The 17192-nt window shown below is 44.3% G+C and overlaps 1 protein-coding gene across 3 annotated transcripts in view; it reads right to left on the bottom strand.

The window, feature by feature from the left end:
• The window catches only part of ADCY8 (adenylate cyclase 8), a 214798-nt gene that overhangs the window by 124645 nt on the left and 72961 nt on the right, over positions 1 to 17192 (bottom strand). For all 3 annotated transcript variants that reach the window (XM_077847269.1, XM_077847267.1, XM_077847266.1), the window contains exons 3-4: positions 10615 to 10745; positions 1579 to 1690 (exon numbers count right to left, since the gene is read on the bottom strand). In XM_077847269.1, coding sequence (XP_077703395.1) covers positions 1579 to 1690; positions 10615 to 10745 — 243 coding nt within the window. The remainder of the gene's footprint in view (positions 1 to 1578; positions 1691 to 10614; positions 10746 to 17192) is intronic.

Genomic DNA, 17192 nt, shown 5'->3' on the forward strand with positions numbered 1-17192 from the left:
TGAGCCCATGTTGGGCTCTGTGCTCAGCTTGGAGTCTGCTTAAGATTCTCTCTCTCTCTCTCTCTCTCTCTGTCTCTGCCCCTTCGACTCATGCTCTCTCTCAAGTAAATAAATAAATAAATAAATAAATAAATAAATAAATAAATCTTTTAAAAAAATGACTGTCCCTGTTTCTTCACCTTGCAAATTGATGTATAATTTATATACAATAAAGCTTACTATTTTGGTAAAGGGTACACTTATGTTCACATCTAGAACAGCTACATCACTCTCTAAATCACTGTACCCCATGCTTCTGTGCAATCTACTCCATCCACCTCCAGCTTCTGGGTGCCACTTACCTCTTTTCCATCTCTATAATTTTGCCTCTCCTAGAATGTCTTATAAATGGAATCATAAAGTATCTAGGCTTTTATGGTCTGGCTTCTCTTGCCTGGCATATGGCTTTGGAGACTGATTGCTGTCTGTCTCACTGGTTTACCCCTTTTTGTCGCAAGATAGTATTCTATTGCATTTCCCATTTTTATTTATTTATTTTTTAATTTCCCATTTTTAAGACTTAGTCCAAGAGTCACTTTCTCTGGGAAGTCTTCTCTGATGCTGGGGTTATGTACTTAGGCAGCCTTCCCACAGCTTCCCAGACTCACCCTCATCATACACACAGCACATTGTGTAATGATCACTTATTGATGTGTCCCTGACTAGACTTTATCCTAGGAAGGACAAAGTGTGTTTTTACTGTTCTCATCCCCTCTACACAGTGCACAGTGCACATCCAGCAGGTACTCAGACCCACGTATGAGTGCCTCTTGTTGGAGGGAGGCTGCCTTAAATTCAGACATTTTGATGCTCTGAAAAATGAACTCCCACTTGATGTGGTTGCCTTTGAGTCTCTCAACAGCCCTGTGAAGTTGGCACTGATAGACGCACTTTACAAGGGAGGAAATTAAGGCATGCCTGTTTCAACCCAAAGCCCCTCTAAAATACAGGACGACAATGATATTTTTCTGCAATGTGAGTGATTTTAAGACTAGAAATATGTGTTTTGATAGCAAACGTCCATCTCCTTTAGCCTGTTCTCTGGAGCCAGCTGAAAAATAGAGGTAGCGCCTTGTTGGCTAGAAACAAAGATGTTAGGTTAGAGCAAGCAAAATGGTGGTCCAGTGGAAGAGTGGCTCTTAAGAACAGGCTAATTGGTTTCAGATCGCTGGAGTTGATGGGGAAGCTGTGGGCAGCCATCGCTGCCTGAACCAAACTGAGTCTACAGCCTGATGGCACCTGGCCACATCCCAGGGACAGGGGTGGAGGGTGGAGGGCAGGAAACAAATAAAAAGGGTTTTGGCTTAACTGTTACTCAGCTATCTCCCAACTAGGAAAATTCATCTCACAAACCTCCCATCTGAGATCTACAAATAACTAACATCGGTCCCCAGAAGGTGCGAGGGTTGGGGGTCCATGCCAGGGAAGAGGAAGCATCTCCTTCAAACTCGGTGATGAAGCCTGAGTCCTTCTCTCTCTAACTTCACATGCAGTCTGTCACTCCCTCAAGAGGCTAGAAGGGAATTAAATTCCACTCACATGCGCCAGTCGATCAAATCTGGCAAAGAGCTCGTTGAGCATCCTGACCAGCTCCTGGGCGGATAAGGTCGTGGAGAGGTTGGTAAATCCTTTAACATCTGCAAAAAGAATACTAGACAACAGGGGAGGGGTGGGGAGGGGAGAAAGCATATTAATATTTTACTCCATCCTGGAAGACATCAACATCATCCAAATAAATCAACCGTGGTCTGAGGTTCTCGCTCTCCCTGCCCCGAGAGTCAGGATGAACGTGTTGGTATTTAACAAACATCTCAGCAGACAGAGTCCACCCAGAGGTTCAGGAAGGACAAGGGGGCAACGGAAAGCCCTTCTTCCTGTGCAGGGCCATGGAGTGTGGGCAATGCAAACAACCCCAAAGGGAATTTGTCACTATGAACAGATCAATTTGTTTTGGAAAGCAAAATGAAGCTTTGTGAATTACCTCCTATTTTCACAAGGAACAGCAATGCAGATGCTGTGGACACAGAGTGAAATGGACACAGGGGGAAAAAGAGAATAAAAAATCTCATTATCTCTGGCAAATGACATACCTAAACCTGCAGGCAAATAGAGTTAGGCATTCTTCAAAAACTATGGGAATAAGTAGCAGCGCTGGGAGACCATGAACAGAATAGTTAATTACCTAAAATTCTCACTAAGGATTTACTAAGGATTTAAGTGAGGTCAGGTCTTATCGCTGCATATATTTGGCATAAGGAACAAGGAAAGTAGGGGAAGGCAGGGGAGTCCTTGAAAGCCTTCTGAAAGCAAGGCACTGTCTGAGAACTAAGTTCATCCATCCGGTTACTCTGTGGGGAAGGCACTCCGCTGTGAAGATGAGCAAATGGGGGCTCAGAGAGGCAAGGAGACTTGCCTCATAGTCTACTCAGAGCATGTGGCAGTTGGAACTGTTCACTTGCATCATAGGGCACCACCCCACCCCACCTCACCACACCTTCTCAGGGACCCACACAAGAGCAGAGGCCCCTCTGTGTGGAGCAAAAGGAAGCCTCGTGCACTGCTGGTGGGAACACAGACTGGTGCAGCCACTCTAGAAACCAGCATGGAGTCCTCAAAATATTAAAAATAGGATTACCGTACAATCCAGTAATTCCACTACTGGGTATTTTCCAAAGAATATGAAAACATTAATTTGAAAAAATATAGACTCTTCCATTTATTGCAGTATTATTTACAATAGCTGAATTATAGGAGCAGCTCAAGGGTCCATCAACAGATAACTGGATAAAGAAGATGTGGTCGGGGATCCCTGGGTGGCGCAGCAGTTTAGCGCCTGCCTTTGGCCCAGGGCGCGATCCTGGAGACCCGGGATCGAATCCCACGTTGGGCTCCCTGCATGGAGCCTGCTTCTCCCTCTGCCTGTGTCTCCGCCTCTCTCTCTCTCTCTCTCTCTCTCTCTCCCCCCCCCGTGTGTGACTATCAAAAATAAATTTAAAAAAAAAAAGAAGATGTGGTCTACATATGCAATAGAATATTTTTCAGCTTTTAGAAAGAGTGCAACCTTGCCATTTCCAATGATGTGGTTGGATCTAGAGGGTATGATGTTAAGTGGAAATAAGTCAGAAAAAGACCAGTACCATATGATCTCACTCATATGAAGAAATTAAGAAACAAATGAACAAAAAAAATGAGCAAAGGGAAAAAGAGAGACAAACCAAGAAACAGACCACAGACAACACACTGGTGGTCACCAGAGGGAAGGAGGGTGGGGGAGGGGGGAAACAGGTGAAGGTGATTAAGAGGACATTAATTGTGATGAGCACTGAGTCATGTAAAGAAGTGTTGACTCACCATACTGTACACCTGAGACTAATAGAACACTGTGTGTTAACTGTATTGGAAAATAAAATTAACAACTAAAAAAGGACCATTAGAAAGAGCTGGGGTACTTCTCATGTTGTATCATCTCTGCAGCTAGGATACCATCTTAGCACTGTGTCAAACTTTTGGCTTTTGTTTTCCTTAGTGTTGGATAAAATAACGGGGAGTCTTACGATCAGCGTTAACTTATTTTGAATGCAATAGGTTAATTAGCCAGAAGACACTGTGGAATGTGTGTTGACTTATATTGGTTGCTCTCAGAATTCAGTGGTTCTTAAATTTGTTTCCATTACAAACCCTTTTAAGAATCTGATATAGGCTAGGAAATTCTATTAAAAATGCACAAGTATTCACAATTTTGCACATCATTTCGAGGAATTTGCACCTTCCCTGATGCCCACTCATGGGCTCATGAGAAATTCTTAGGCCCCAGTTTTTAAAAAAAACCTATTGCTTGAATTAATTATTTAATGCCTTATAATTTCAGCAAATATTTATGCATCTACCATGTGTTTAGCTACACACTGTGCTAGGAAGTTCGATTAAATGATAAAAAAGGCGCAGTGTGTGTCCTCAAGATGCTCACCGTGTACAGACTGAGATTGGCCAAACAAAGGATAGAGATGGGTACAGCGGCCCCCTCCTTATCCAGGGGCAGGTGGGGGTATCCTTTCTAAGACCCCCAGGGGAAGCCTGAACCTGCAGATAGTATTGAACTCTATTTAGACTGTTTTTTTCCTATATCTGCATGCCTATGATAGAGTTTAATGTATAAATTAGGCACAGCAAGAGATTAACAGCAACAGTAATAAAATAGAACAATTATAGCAACATACCGTAAAAAACGTTATGTGAATGTGGTGTCTCTCCACAAACATCTTTCTGAACATAATGAGATGAAGCAGAGGTGGAGGAGGGTAGGGGGAGGGAATGATGCAGGCACTGTGCTCCAGTGTCAGGCTACTGTCTACCTTCTGACATTAAGTCAGAGGAGGATCATCTGCTTCTGGACTGCAGTTAACTGTGGGAAGCTGAAACTACAGGTAACAGGGAGACCACTGTACTCTGGCAGAAGGACACACTGGGGGATGACCATTGACAGGGGATCAGGACTTTGCCAATGCAGCAAAGTCTCAGCTGAGTTTTAAAGGACCTATGGAACTAGACAGATGGTAAAGCAAGAAGGATGGGAGGTTTGAGCAGAGAAATCGGCATCTACAAGGGTCTGGTGGAAATGTGGCAAATGTACCACAGCACTGCAAGAATTCAAGGGCAGCTAGTCAGAGGGCAGCATTGGTCAAGGGGACTGGGGAAAGAAGAGGAAAGGTGTGTGTGAGTTAGAGATGTGGGGCGGGGGAATGTTGGAAATGGGCTGCTAAGACAGTTGAAGAACACAGACTTTGTCCTGAAAATGATAGAAAGCTAGTGAAGAGTTTTAAGCATGGGCATGATGCCTTTAGATTTCTAATGTATGAAGCTTCCTTTGGGCAAGTCACAACACGGTTACTGTACTGTACAGTGTTCCAATGGCACGGCACCTGCCAGGTAGGTAGGATTGAGTCTAGACAGATCAGAGTTCAGAGCCAAGCTCACCACTCATGAACACTAGGACTTCGGGAAACTTCCCGAGCATCTCTAAGCCTTTGATTTTCGACTGGAGATAATTGTAGAACCTGCCTTGTTGGTGGGCAGCAAGTGTGTAGCACAGTGCCTGGCACAGAAGGTGCTCCGTAAGTGTATTAGCTCTTTTTATTATTTTACAAAAAAAGTACTATAATTGAATGACTGCATTTGAGAGATATTGAGAGAAGAAAGGTAACAGGGGAGAAAGAATGACTATTAATTAGATCATTTGTCTCTTGAAGCAAAAAGAATTCCTAACTGATGACATAAACAGGAACAAAAGGAACAGCACTATTTACAGAGTATCTACTGTGGACTGATAATGTCCTAAGTTCCACATGTACTAATTCATTGTTCCTCATAACAATCTATGAGGTAGGACCTACTGTGACCATCTCCCTTTTACAGATGAGGACACTGAGACCCGAGTAACTTGCCTCCGCACATGAAAATCTAGGATTTGAGCCAGGCAGCCTGGCTCTGGAATCTATACTCTATCACTCTGGTATGCTACCTTCAACCTAAGGACAGTCATTGCCATGGCAGGTGGGAGTAGAAGGGCCCATTGATCATCCAGTCCAACTCACTCAACAGATCCATTCACCCAAAACTAGTAATATCTATCTGTCTATACCAAGAATGGTTCATTCATTCATTCAGCGATTCATTAATGGAATGCTTACTTGTGCCAGAAAGTGGAATTATAGTGGTGAGCAGAAAGAACCATCCATCACAGCCCTTACAGAGCATGTAGCCTATTGAAAGGAGTAATGGATTTGCAGACCAAAGGACAAGAAAGTTTCAGATGTGCTCAGTGATCCAATATCATTAAGTTTCTTGTGGTCTTCTGAACACACTGGACTTTATGCAACTGTGTCTGAACCCAATGTACCTGCTCCCTGGCAAAGCCTCTCTTTCCCGTACAAGCTACCTATTAAACCCCTACTTGTCCTTCAAGAACCCACTCATATATTGAGACCCTGCTTTTATACAGAATTCCCCAAGCACAGACAGTCATTCCTATTCCAGCCTCTGACCCAGTCTACGGGGCTGCCTGTCATGGCATTAACACTTGACAACACAACTATTTAGGACTAAGTGTGCTCCATCTACTAACTAAAAGATATGAAGAAAGTCACTGCTGTATCCCCCGTGCCTATTACACGGTGGCCCCATGACATGCTTCCTGAATTGAATCAACAGAAATCTTCAGAATGCAGTCTTTTTTTTCTCAGAGTGTGGTCGTGGCCACCACTGGCATCTAATGCAGAATCTCAGGCCCCATTCCAGACCCACTGGATCAGAATCTGCTTTAAAAAGAGTCCCTAGTGATTCTAGTACACATCCAAGATAGATAACTTATGTTTAAACTATAGTTATGCAACGAGGGTTTGTTGACTAAAAAGATGAGAGGCAGAAACTAGGGCCCTGGTTTTCTCTGCATTGTCCATTCTGCTACCCCCAAGTGAGGAGCTTCAGGTCAGGTCTCTTGATTCTAGGTATGAACTTGGAACCTTCTGTGATAATCATCTTAGAGTGTATTCATTCTAGAATGTATTGAAGAGCCCATGTTAATTTTCAAAAATAATTTGAACTTGCTCCTATAAGTTACTTATATGGCTAAAAATAAGTATCATTACCTAATAGTTACTCTGCAAATAGAGAAACTTTGAGGAAGCTTTAGCAGGGTTCAAAAGAATTATTAAGAATATGGGCCCTGGGTAGACTCTTCTTCTAAACTGTGTGTCTTTGGGAAGATTATTTAACCTCTCTGAGCTTCCATTTTCTTGATAATAAAGAAGGATCACCGAAGCAATTCTGTACTATTATGTACAAGTAGGTAACTTTTAAATCACAGCATAGTCCTTGGTAAGTGGAGGGTTTGGGGAAATTTTTGGGACTCAGAGAGTGTTTCATAGATTGCCATGCAGATGGGTCTCAAAAGTCAACAGGTTCTCTGGACCCACTCAGTTGCATTTTGCTTGTACATGAAACTCTGGTCTAAACGGCCAATGTGGTGGCCACCCTTCTGGGCAGGGCTGGATGGAAAGAAGAGCCAGCCCAGAAACCAGATAGACTGAGTAAGCCTATAAGATTGAGGGTTTTCTGATTCCTAATGAAGGTTCACTGAATTGTCTAGTCTAACACTGGGAGAGGTAAAGACAAAATTACCCCTTGAGTAGATCCAAACAATGTGTGCCAGCAAATGTGCCAATGGACATAGTGTGCGGCTGGGTAAGAGGAAGGGGGAAGGGAGCTTTGGGAGATAAGTAAATCATACACCAAATCCACGAACCCTTGTCACTCCTTGTCAGGAGAGGCTGCTGAGCTGGGGACTCTGTTCTCTTGTGTCTGGGTGGAGTCATGCAATCAGGTCACATCAATGGAATCTGAACTGAAGTGATTCATGCCATTTCTGGACCAAGGTGCTGATGAAGCAGGTATGTCTTTTCTACCCTTTTCCCTCCAAGAACTGAACAAAATCTCTGAGTCCCAGTGGAGGGCACAGATATAAAACTCAGGGACCTTTGTCCCTAAGTGACCCATTGACCAGGAGCATCAGCAAGGGGCAGTTGTGTGAATAAATTTTATTGAATTGAAATCAGTGAAATTGAGAAGTTATGTGTTAGAGCAGATAGTAGTACTCTAAATAATGTGTCTTAAATATTTGGTGAAAAATAGGAGAAACGAATGGAATTGGGCAGAGGGACTAGAAGCCCAAAAGGCTTCCAGTAAAACATCATGCAGCCCAAGTGGATCTGCAGAGAGGACCTGGGGAAGTCTCACATGGAAAGAGCTGAAATCAACATGAGAACCCAAACTGTCCAACTGCAAACCATTCAGTTTTTGGATAAGGAAAATGAGGCCCTGAAAAAAGAAACGATGCTGCCAAAGTCTGGAAGGAGATGTGGCTCCGAGAATGTGTTCTGGAATGAAAGACCCAATGCACTGGGTCCCAGGCCCCGTGGCACAGTAAGGGCACCCGAGTGCTGCACCTCTTACTGTACCCTATCCTGGCACATATACATGGCAGGAGAAAAAGAATGGTATGAAATATCATCAATAATCAGACATGTCCAGCAGACTGCTTTTAGAGCAGGGTCACAGAACAACAAACAACAATAAAAGCAACAGAGAAGAAAGAATGAACTTTATTTCAGGTGGGTTGCCCTGAAGACAAAGACACAGGACTGGAAATAATTTTAAAAATGCTCCCAACAGACGAGATCGGGCGCGTTCAGGGTGGTATGGCCGTAGACGGGCACTGGGTGTTATTCTGTATGTTAGTAAATTGAACACCAATAAAAAAAAAATGCTTAAAAAAAAAAAATGCTCCCAACAGGATGCCTGGGCAGCTCAGTGGCTGAGTACCTGCTTTTGGCTCAGGGCATGATCCCAGAATCTATATCCCCATCCCTCCTCCCTCACTCTAGGTCTTCCTCTTTTTATGATTCACTTGCACCCTTTGCTTACTTTAAAAATAGAACACCAAAAAAAAAAAAAAAAAAAAACATCACACTGTGTGATAATTATAGATACTTCCCTGAGCCCATTACCTACACTGATACTGATGAGTCTCCATTGTCGATGGGACCAATTTGTGGATCTGGGGAGTATCTTTCATTGGAGTGGCTATATGGCAAAGGCTGTGTTGCCAACCCAGGCATTTATACCCAGTGTAGCTCTATTCTTGGACAAAACTCTGATAATGACCTCTATGGATACACTCACTGGATCGGAATCATGCTTTCTGTTGGACTTCCTTTCAAATGAGTGTCCCAGTATGCCAAGTGAATGCCTAGAGAAGCTGGTAAGAAGGAAAAGTTGCTCTTCCCTCTGACTAACGGGTACACTGGTTAGTTTAAGAGCTGTTTAACGTGTAAATTTCCCCCTACATTTGGGGATTTTCACCCCATGATATTTAGTGGGAGGGAGATATAATTCTACTGGACGAGTTGAAAGTGTCAGAAATCTGCTTTTCAGGCACTTCTGGTGAGTGACTGGTCTAAACCAATCAGACACATCTGCCCCAGGCTTTACCTTGCCTTGCAAAAAGGCAGGGGGAGCAGGGAGTGACTGCAGGGCAGAGGCAGCCACATCCAGATCCTGGGGGACTGCAGGAGCAATCCAAGAGGTGGTAGCTATGTTGGGGAAGGCGACAGAGCTAGTAGCACAAGCAGTGGATTCTTCAGAAACAGTGGAGGCAGTGTCCTCACTGGTCTATCTCTCTGCTCTGATTCTGGCCCATTTGCTAAGCCTGCCTCTCCATCCTTCCCCAATTACTATGTGAGCTACTACTCAGCCTTTCTAATTCTTTTAAACCAACCAAGGTTAGGTTCTTTCTGCCTATTTTTTAAAAAGATTTTATTTATTTATTCATGAGAGAGAGAGAGAGAGGCAGAGACACAGGCAGAGGGAGAAGCAGGCTCCATGCAGGGAGCCCGATGTGGGACTCCATCTGGGGTCCCCAGATCACGCTCTGCGCTGAAGGCAGTGCTAAACCGCTGAGCCACCCAGGCTTCCTAGGTTCTTTCGGCTTATAATTAGGAAACATGTCTGAGACCATCAACAATATGCCCAGTGTTCTACTGTATGCTTACTCCTATTCTATGCTTTGTATATATCTTCAGTTAGATCATCTGCATAAACCTCTGCAAGGTGGCTTTTATTAAGATGTTAACCTTACAGAGAAGGGTCCTGAGATTCAGGTATGTAAATTGCCCAAGGTCACATATAAGGAAGAGGTAGAGATGGAATTTTAAAGCTACTCTGTCTCATCAAGGAGCCCCCACCTCTGATTTTTTTAAAAAGATTTTATGTATTTATTCTTAGAGACACAGAGAGAGAGAGGGGCAGAGGCACAGGCAGAGGGAGAAGCAGGCTCCATGCAGGGAGCCCGACGTGGGTCCCCAGGGTCCTCCAGGGTCCCCAGGATCAAACCCCGGGCTGCAGGCAGCGCTAAACCGCTGCGCCACTGGGGCTGCCCCCCACCTCTGATTTTTCAGTACACACCATACTGTCCAGGGCAGTGCTGGGCATAGAGAGGACACTAATGGATGGATGGCTGAAGGGATGGATGGGTAAATGGGTGGAAGGGTGGGCAGGTGCAAGAGTTGGTAGATGGATGGATGAGTGGGTGGGTGGGTAGTTGGGTGGATGGGTGGGTTGGCCAAAAATATGTTCACAAAAGAAAAATCAGCCACAGTTCTTTTTTATGTTGTTTTAAAGAAAGTTATAGGGATACAAGGAGAAGATCTATGTAATCGCCTTTGAGGTCTCCAGCTCACATTCTGGAATTATTTTTTCAAACATAGTGTAAAAGGCTTTTGCTTTTCACCTCAAAATATAAAGGCAGGCAAGCCAACATAATTGCATCTCTCTGACATTCTTCTCAAGCCTCAATTTGGAAATGAACTCCGTGATGAATAATCACTGGTTAAGGAATTAATCAACCACATGGAGAAAGGCTTTGACATTCAAGCAGACAGAAGTCACGGCAGTCCAATGGGAGCAGCCAGGCACACACCCTGATCATGCACAGAGCTGGGGTGAGGGTGCTGTGTTTCTCACCTGACATTCTCGTAACGATGGATGTAGATCCGATGGAACTGGTGCTGCAAGTGTTCATCTTCAACATTGGTCATGTCGTTGATCATTTCCAGGACGACAAACCGAGGAAGCACAGATAAAACGAGCCGTTCCTGGAATAGAGCAGTGGAGAGGGACAGTCCCATTAGGCTGACCAGCAAGTCTGAGATGGTGCATGCACCAGGCAGGAGGCATGGGGTTCTTGACTGACTTTCTTGAGGAATTGCTAACTTCATGCCATTCTTGAACACCACCAGTATCTACTGAGTACATGGTATTTGCCACTGTGTGGGAGGTCAAGTAGATGGTGGTGATCCAAGTTGATGAGGGTTCTACTATTGTGGAACTCACATTCTAACAGTAAGGCCCATTCAAAGGCACCCACACACATTAAAAAAATGTGACAAGTGCAGTGCAAGAGGAGATCATGATCAGAGTATGACACGACTCAAATCAGGATAGAAAGCACCTTTCTGAGGATATGATCTTTAAGCTGATATCTGAAAGACTGGAATGAGCCAGCCCTATGCAGTGCAAGAAGAGAGGTCCAGGGAGAGGACACAGCAAGTGTTCAATTGTAAAAAAAAAAAAAAAAAAAAAAAAAAAAAAGCAATGATACGGCTGGAGGGCCATGACAGAGGAATGTAGTAACAAGCAATGAGGCTGCAGGTGTAGACAGATCTCGAGTGCCCCTGGAAGATGTTGGTATCTCATTCCATCTACAACTGAAAGCCACTGAATGGTCCCAAGCTGAGGAATCATGTAAACCGATGTAATTTTCAATTTAAAAATGTTAACACATTGCCCTGACTATGGTTTGGAGAAGGGAATGTGAGGTGGGGACCCAGGGTAGAGGTAGAGACCAGCTGGGGAAACTGCTCCAGGTGAGAGGTGATGCTGAGACCAGATCTGGAGGACTGGCAGCCAGCTGGGATGGTAGGAGAAAGACAGAGTGCGACCACGGGGATGGCCAGGCTCTGAGTCTGGTGGGTGGGGACAGCATGCTACGATTACTGAAATGGGGAACAAACAGCAAAGCAAGAGTTAGGAGGCACTCTTTTTTTTTTTTTTCTTTTTCTTGTATTAGGTTTTATTTATCTATTTGAGAGAGTGAGTGAGTGAGACAGCATGAGCAGGGAGGAGAGTCAGAAGCAGAGGGAAAAGCGGGCTCCCCGTTGAGCAGGGAGTCCAATGCTGGACTTGATCCTAGAACCCCAGGATCATGACCTGAACTGAAGGCAGATGCTTAACCGACTGAGCCACCCAGTCACCTCTGGAGGCACCAACTCTTTATCAAGAGAGGAGATGAGACACACAGCCCATGTGTGTCTCAGTCTTTTTTGGACTGTGTGTAGACAAATAATATTCTTCCATTGTGATCAACATGGTAGATAAAAACAAAACAAGTTAGTCAACTAGCAACAAGACCTAAATCCTAAAAAGACCTGTGTTGTGGAAAGTGGGCAAAAATCTGACTTCTTTGTTGTATAATTTGCTACAGTGTGGAAGCTGAGCTTAAGACAGGTAGATTCCAATCATTAGTTTCTTGTATCTTCATAGTTATTTATGGATCTTGAGGATTTTCACCATTCGTTTGCAAAACCCTGAAAATAAGCAGGCACAAATAATTACTGCCATCGAATGGACTGTGTCCAGGAGGGATTAAATTACTTGCATGACCTACATAGTTACCTAGTGGCAGTGCCAGGAGGCAGTCCTTTACCACGTTATTCTCTGATGGGACTCTTGGGTGGGGGGAAGCCCTGAGTTTTGAGGGAGACTGGACTTTGGACTCTGTCTCCATCACTGATAGTCACGTATATTTAAGTGAGCTTGGTCATCTCTGTGTCTTAGTTTCCTAATTTGGTAAATAATAATCAAATTATCTACTTCCCAGGGTTGCTGTGAGAATTCAAGACATAAAATGTGTGACAGGCCTGGTGTGAATTCCCTCCTTCCTTGCTGTTCCTATGCGAAGGGCTTTATTAGTGAAATGCCCACAGAGCTTCATACAATGCAGCTTCTCCTCTCTTGAAAGCTATTTCATGAGGTGCCTGGGTGGTTCAATGGTTGAGCGTCCGCCTTCAGCTCAGGCTGTGGTCCCTGAGTACCGGGATCAAATCCCACATCGGGCTCCCCTCAAGAGCCTACTTCTCTCTCTGCCTGTGTTTCTGCCTCTCTCTGTGTGTGTCTCACGAATAAAAACTAAATAAAATTTTTAAAAAAAGAAAGAAAGCTGTCTAATTGTGGGACTGAGAAGCATGATTCTTGCAAATGACCTACATCATGTCCATTTTGTCCTCATTAGCTCTATCTGCCAACTTCTTAGGTATCCATGGTCCTGCTCATGCATCACTGCTGGACAGGAGTAGGTGCTAATCATGGCTTTGAGGGGCACTCACTGCCTAAATATAGTAGGCACTCAATAAATACTTCCTAAACAAATGGTGAACCCACAGATGGCAGAAACTGTGCCCAGCTCATGAATGGATCCCCTACTATGGCCAGCAGGGTCCGTGCACAGGATGATTGCTTGCTGAACAGATTCTTTGAGTGGCAATGTGCATTTAATCCTCTAACTATGACATTAATGCTTTTATGGGAGACTTTAGAACCAAATTTTTGTATGGGGGCACCTGGGTGGCTCAGTGGTTGAGCATCTACTTTTGGCTCAGGTTGTGATCCCGGGGTCCTGGGATCGAGTCCCACATCGGACTCCCCATGGGGAGTCTGCTTCTTCCTCTGACTGTGTCTCTGCCTCTTTCATGAATACATAAATAAGGCTTTAAAAATAAATAAATAAGTTAATTAATTAATTTTGGGGCACCTGGGTGGCTCAGTCAGTTAAGTATCTGCCTTTGGCTCAGGTCATGATCTCAAGGTCCTGGGATCCAGTTCTGAGTCAGGAGTCTACTTCTCCTTCTCCCCCACCCCATACTCATGCACTATACTCTTTCTCTCTCTGAAATAAATAAAATCTTTTATAAAATTTAAATTAAAATTTTAATAGTAACATTCTCCAGCACTAAGACTTGCCAGCCTCTGGTCAGTGGTGCTACTGGAAACTGACCAGTACCTGCTCCTCCCTTTGTAAAGCATTTTATGCAAGATGATGGGAATTTGCCTGGTCTACTCATAGAAGCCCATTTTCAATACTTTCGTTTCCCTCAGATCTGTTCACTGCTTGAGAAACATCACTGAAGTCCCCCGAAAACACAATCAAAAAGAAAATGAGAAAGTTCACTCCTTAATACAATTTTCAGCTCCTGCGGAGGCACAATATCTGATTCTCTGGCTTTAGAGATCAGAAGTACAAGAGTGTTTCCTGGAGCCAGACTGTGGCCTGGGTGGCCTTTGTGCTCATATTCTGCACATCTTTTTATTTCCCCTGAGTGTTTTCCATCTGCAATGAAAAGGGCCCCAGGTTGATTCAAAGTGTACCACTGGCTCCTGCCCAGACTTCCTCTCAGCTCACATAACACGTTCTATTCACGTCATCATCCAAATGACTTCATGGGCATCAACTGCTACAGTGACCCTTGGGGGGATGTCCAGGTGAAAACCAGTGAGGGATTCAGGAGCTTTATCTTATGCAGATGCTTGTCTTGGGGGAGGGTAAGGTAGCAGGGCAGGCCTCCATGCAGGCAGCATTTCTGGGCTTAGACACAGCAGGGACTCCTAAGGGCTTCAGAAAGAACTCACCACTCCCCTAGACTTATAAACTGAGATCTCTCCCAGACCTGACTCTACTGCGGGCAAAGAGGTGTTAACTGCAGTGAAGGTAAGAGACATATATCTGGGGTTACAGACAGTATCTTATTTTCACTGACCACTCACACTGTAGCACACCAAATGCTTTGTATTCAGGATCCAATCAAAAACCTCATATTAGGAGGTAGCAAGTTACAATTTTCATCCCATTTTATATATGAGGATACTGAAATACAAAGAGTTTAGGGGAAATAGGACAGTCCAAGGTCATGCACTTGGCAAGCACATGGTGAAGACTCAAGCCTACGTTTTCTTTTTTCGCTGGAACTTGGACCGTAATTTATCTATTTGTTCATTTAGTTACCATGTCAAGGAATAGGTGCCATGTGACAGGTACAGTGCTGGGCATGGAGAATCAGCAGAAAACAAGAACAGGCATGGCACTTGCCTCTGGAGAGCCAGTGTTGTAGAACTAATAAATGGACCTTGGGAGAGATTCAGGGGAGCTGGTGGCTGCTTTAGAGAATGGTCAGTGAAGGACTCTGCATGGTGACCTACACGGAAAGCTAAAGGAGAGAAGGAAGCAATCCTATAGAAAACTAGAGAAGGTGCCGCAGGCACAGAAGGACAGCATGTACTGAGGCTATGGGATACAGTATTTTTTGAAATTCACTCATTCACATTTTTACTGAGATTCTATTGTAGACAAGTATGTCAGCTGCGATGAATATAGAAGTGAACAAGCAGATGTGGTCTTGAATTCCATGGGGGGCTTACAGGCTCAGTTTCAGAGATGACAGACACAAGAAGTGACAGTCATGGTATCAGAGAGGTGGCCGGCAGGAGTTTGACAAGCACTGACAGTAAGTCAGGAGCAGGCTTTCACCAACAGTGTGGACAGATAACCCAGTGACTTGGGACAGACTGCACTATAAGCCACAGATGAGGTCTTGGGAGCCTTGAAAGAGTTGCCAAGGTAAAGGAGGAGAGGCTGGGCTTCTACTCAGTTTGTCATCAAGACTCAGAGAAAGACACAGAGCAAGTGATGAGAACTGGAGTCTGCAGAGACTAGACATTTGGTAGTTGGTCTCAGAGGAAGGCATATACTCATCACTGGCATAGGGACTTGCCACCCAACAGGCAGCTATTCAGATGAGCCACATGTTCCTCTGATCATACTGGACCTGCCCCTGGAATTCATTCTCTATCTGGTCTGCTGAAGTGACACCACCTCCATAAAGCTCCCCCTGAATCCTACCATGCTGCGTTGACCTGCCTGTTTCTGCTCTGTCTGCAACCTGCACCAGCCTCTGGACCAGTACCTGTACCACTGTAATTCAGTAACAGCTCTCCTGGCTGACCTCCACCTACCAACTCCCTAGATTACCTGACTCAGTGCTTCTGCTTTTTCTAGACCCTTCTTCACACCTGTCAGCTGGGCACTCATAGGGAGCTCTCTAAATGCCCACAACTTCTATTCCGTATGTAGCCCTGTGCTGGCCAGGAGTCACTGGGCTTACTCCCAAATGCAATTATGTTGGTTTAGCTGTTAGTGTGCTCACTCTATTTAATTAGATGTTAAATTAAAATTTTTAAATAAGTAGGAATGAGTGTTTCTGTTTGTGTGAACATGGAATTGCTTTGGCAAAATTTGATAATGCTTTTTTTTTTCCCTGAAGATTTTATTTATTTATTCATGAGAGACACACAGATTGAGAGGCAGAGACATAGGCAGAGGGAGAAGCAGGCTTCCTGTGGGAGCCTGATGAGGGATTCAATCCCAGGACCCCAGGATTACGACCTGAGATGCTCAACCACTGAGCCACTCAGGCACCCCAAGACTTGGTAATACTTAAGCATTCTTTGATTTGCCTCATTCTTTGATTTGCTGAATGTCTATATCCTGGGAGCAGCCAGCACACAAGAACCAAGGCCCTGCCTTCACAGACCACAGCTCAGATCCTGAAACTTAGATGTGTGTCCATAGGGAAGTGACTTAACGTCTCCAAGCCTATTCTCTTCATGTGCAAAATGGTGATAGTAGTTCTAGCTCCCTTCTGGGGTTATCTTCAGGACCCAGTGAGATACATTTGATTAAATGCTTGGCAGCGGCACCATGCCCTGAGAGTCAGGGGAGGAAGTGCAATACGAGAATTTAAAACAATAGCAAGAGAACTAAATGTTGCTTTGCCTTTTATTATTATCACCATTCATCGACTGGCTGAAACGACATCAGTGACAAAATGCTCCCCTCCACTCCCCAGGCGTCCACTTAGCAGAGCACCCAGCATATTTTCCTCCCCACAATCATTGGCTCTTTGACCCATCATTGGGCAATGCATGCCTTTGGCACCAGTCCTGCCCTCCCCAAGGCTTAGCACAAGCATGCTTATCTTTAGGTGAGGATCACCTCTTGTATCAACAACTCTAACGTTATTAAATAAAAAGGGAGGCTTTTTTTTTTTTTTTGCTCTGGCAATAAAATGATAATAAACCACAGGCACTGTGATGCTCAGGTATGATGCTGAGCTCTCCTGAAAGGAATTTAGTCAAAGGTGAGGGATCAAGAGCACATTTGCTATGCAGAAGACATTAGGTACCCAATATGCTGCCAAGAAGCATCTCTTGAAAAATCTTTCTTTTAAGCACTTCTTATGGCTTCAGGATTTCAGTCTTTTTAGAGTGTGCTGAGAGGTCCTCTTACATAAGGCTTGCCACTTTTCTCACACAACACTAAGCATTGCGTAGTTTTCAATAAAGAGACATTGATAGATAGGTTGGAAATCACAATCAGAAGACCCGAATTTGGGTCTCTTTCTGGCATGTGCTTCCTCACTGTCTGATCTTGG

This window comes from Canis aureus, chromosome 14 (assembly GCF_053574225.1).
Source record: "Canis aureus isolate CA01 chromosome 14, VMU_Caureus_v.1.0, whole genome shotgun sequence".
In the NCBI taxonomy this organism is placed as follows: domain Eukaryota; kingdom Metazoa; phylum Chordata; class Mammalia; order Carnivora; family Canidae; genus Canis; species Canis aureus.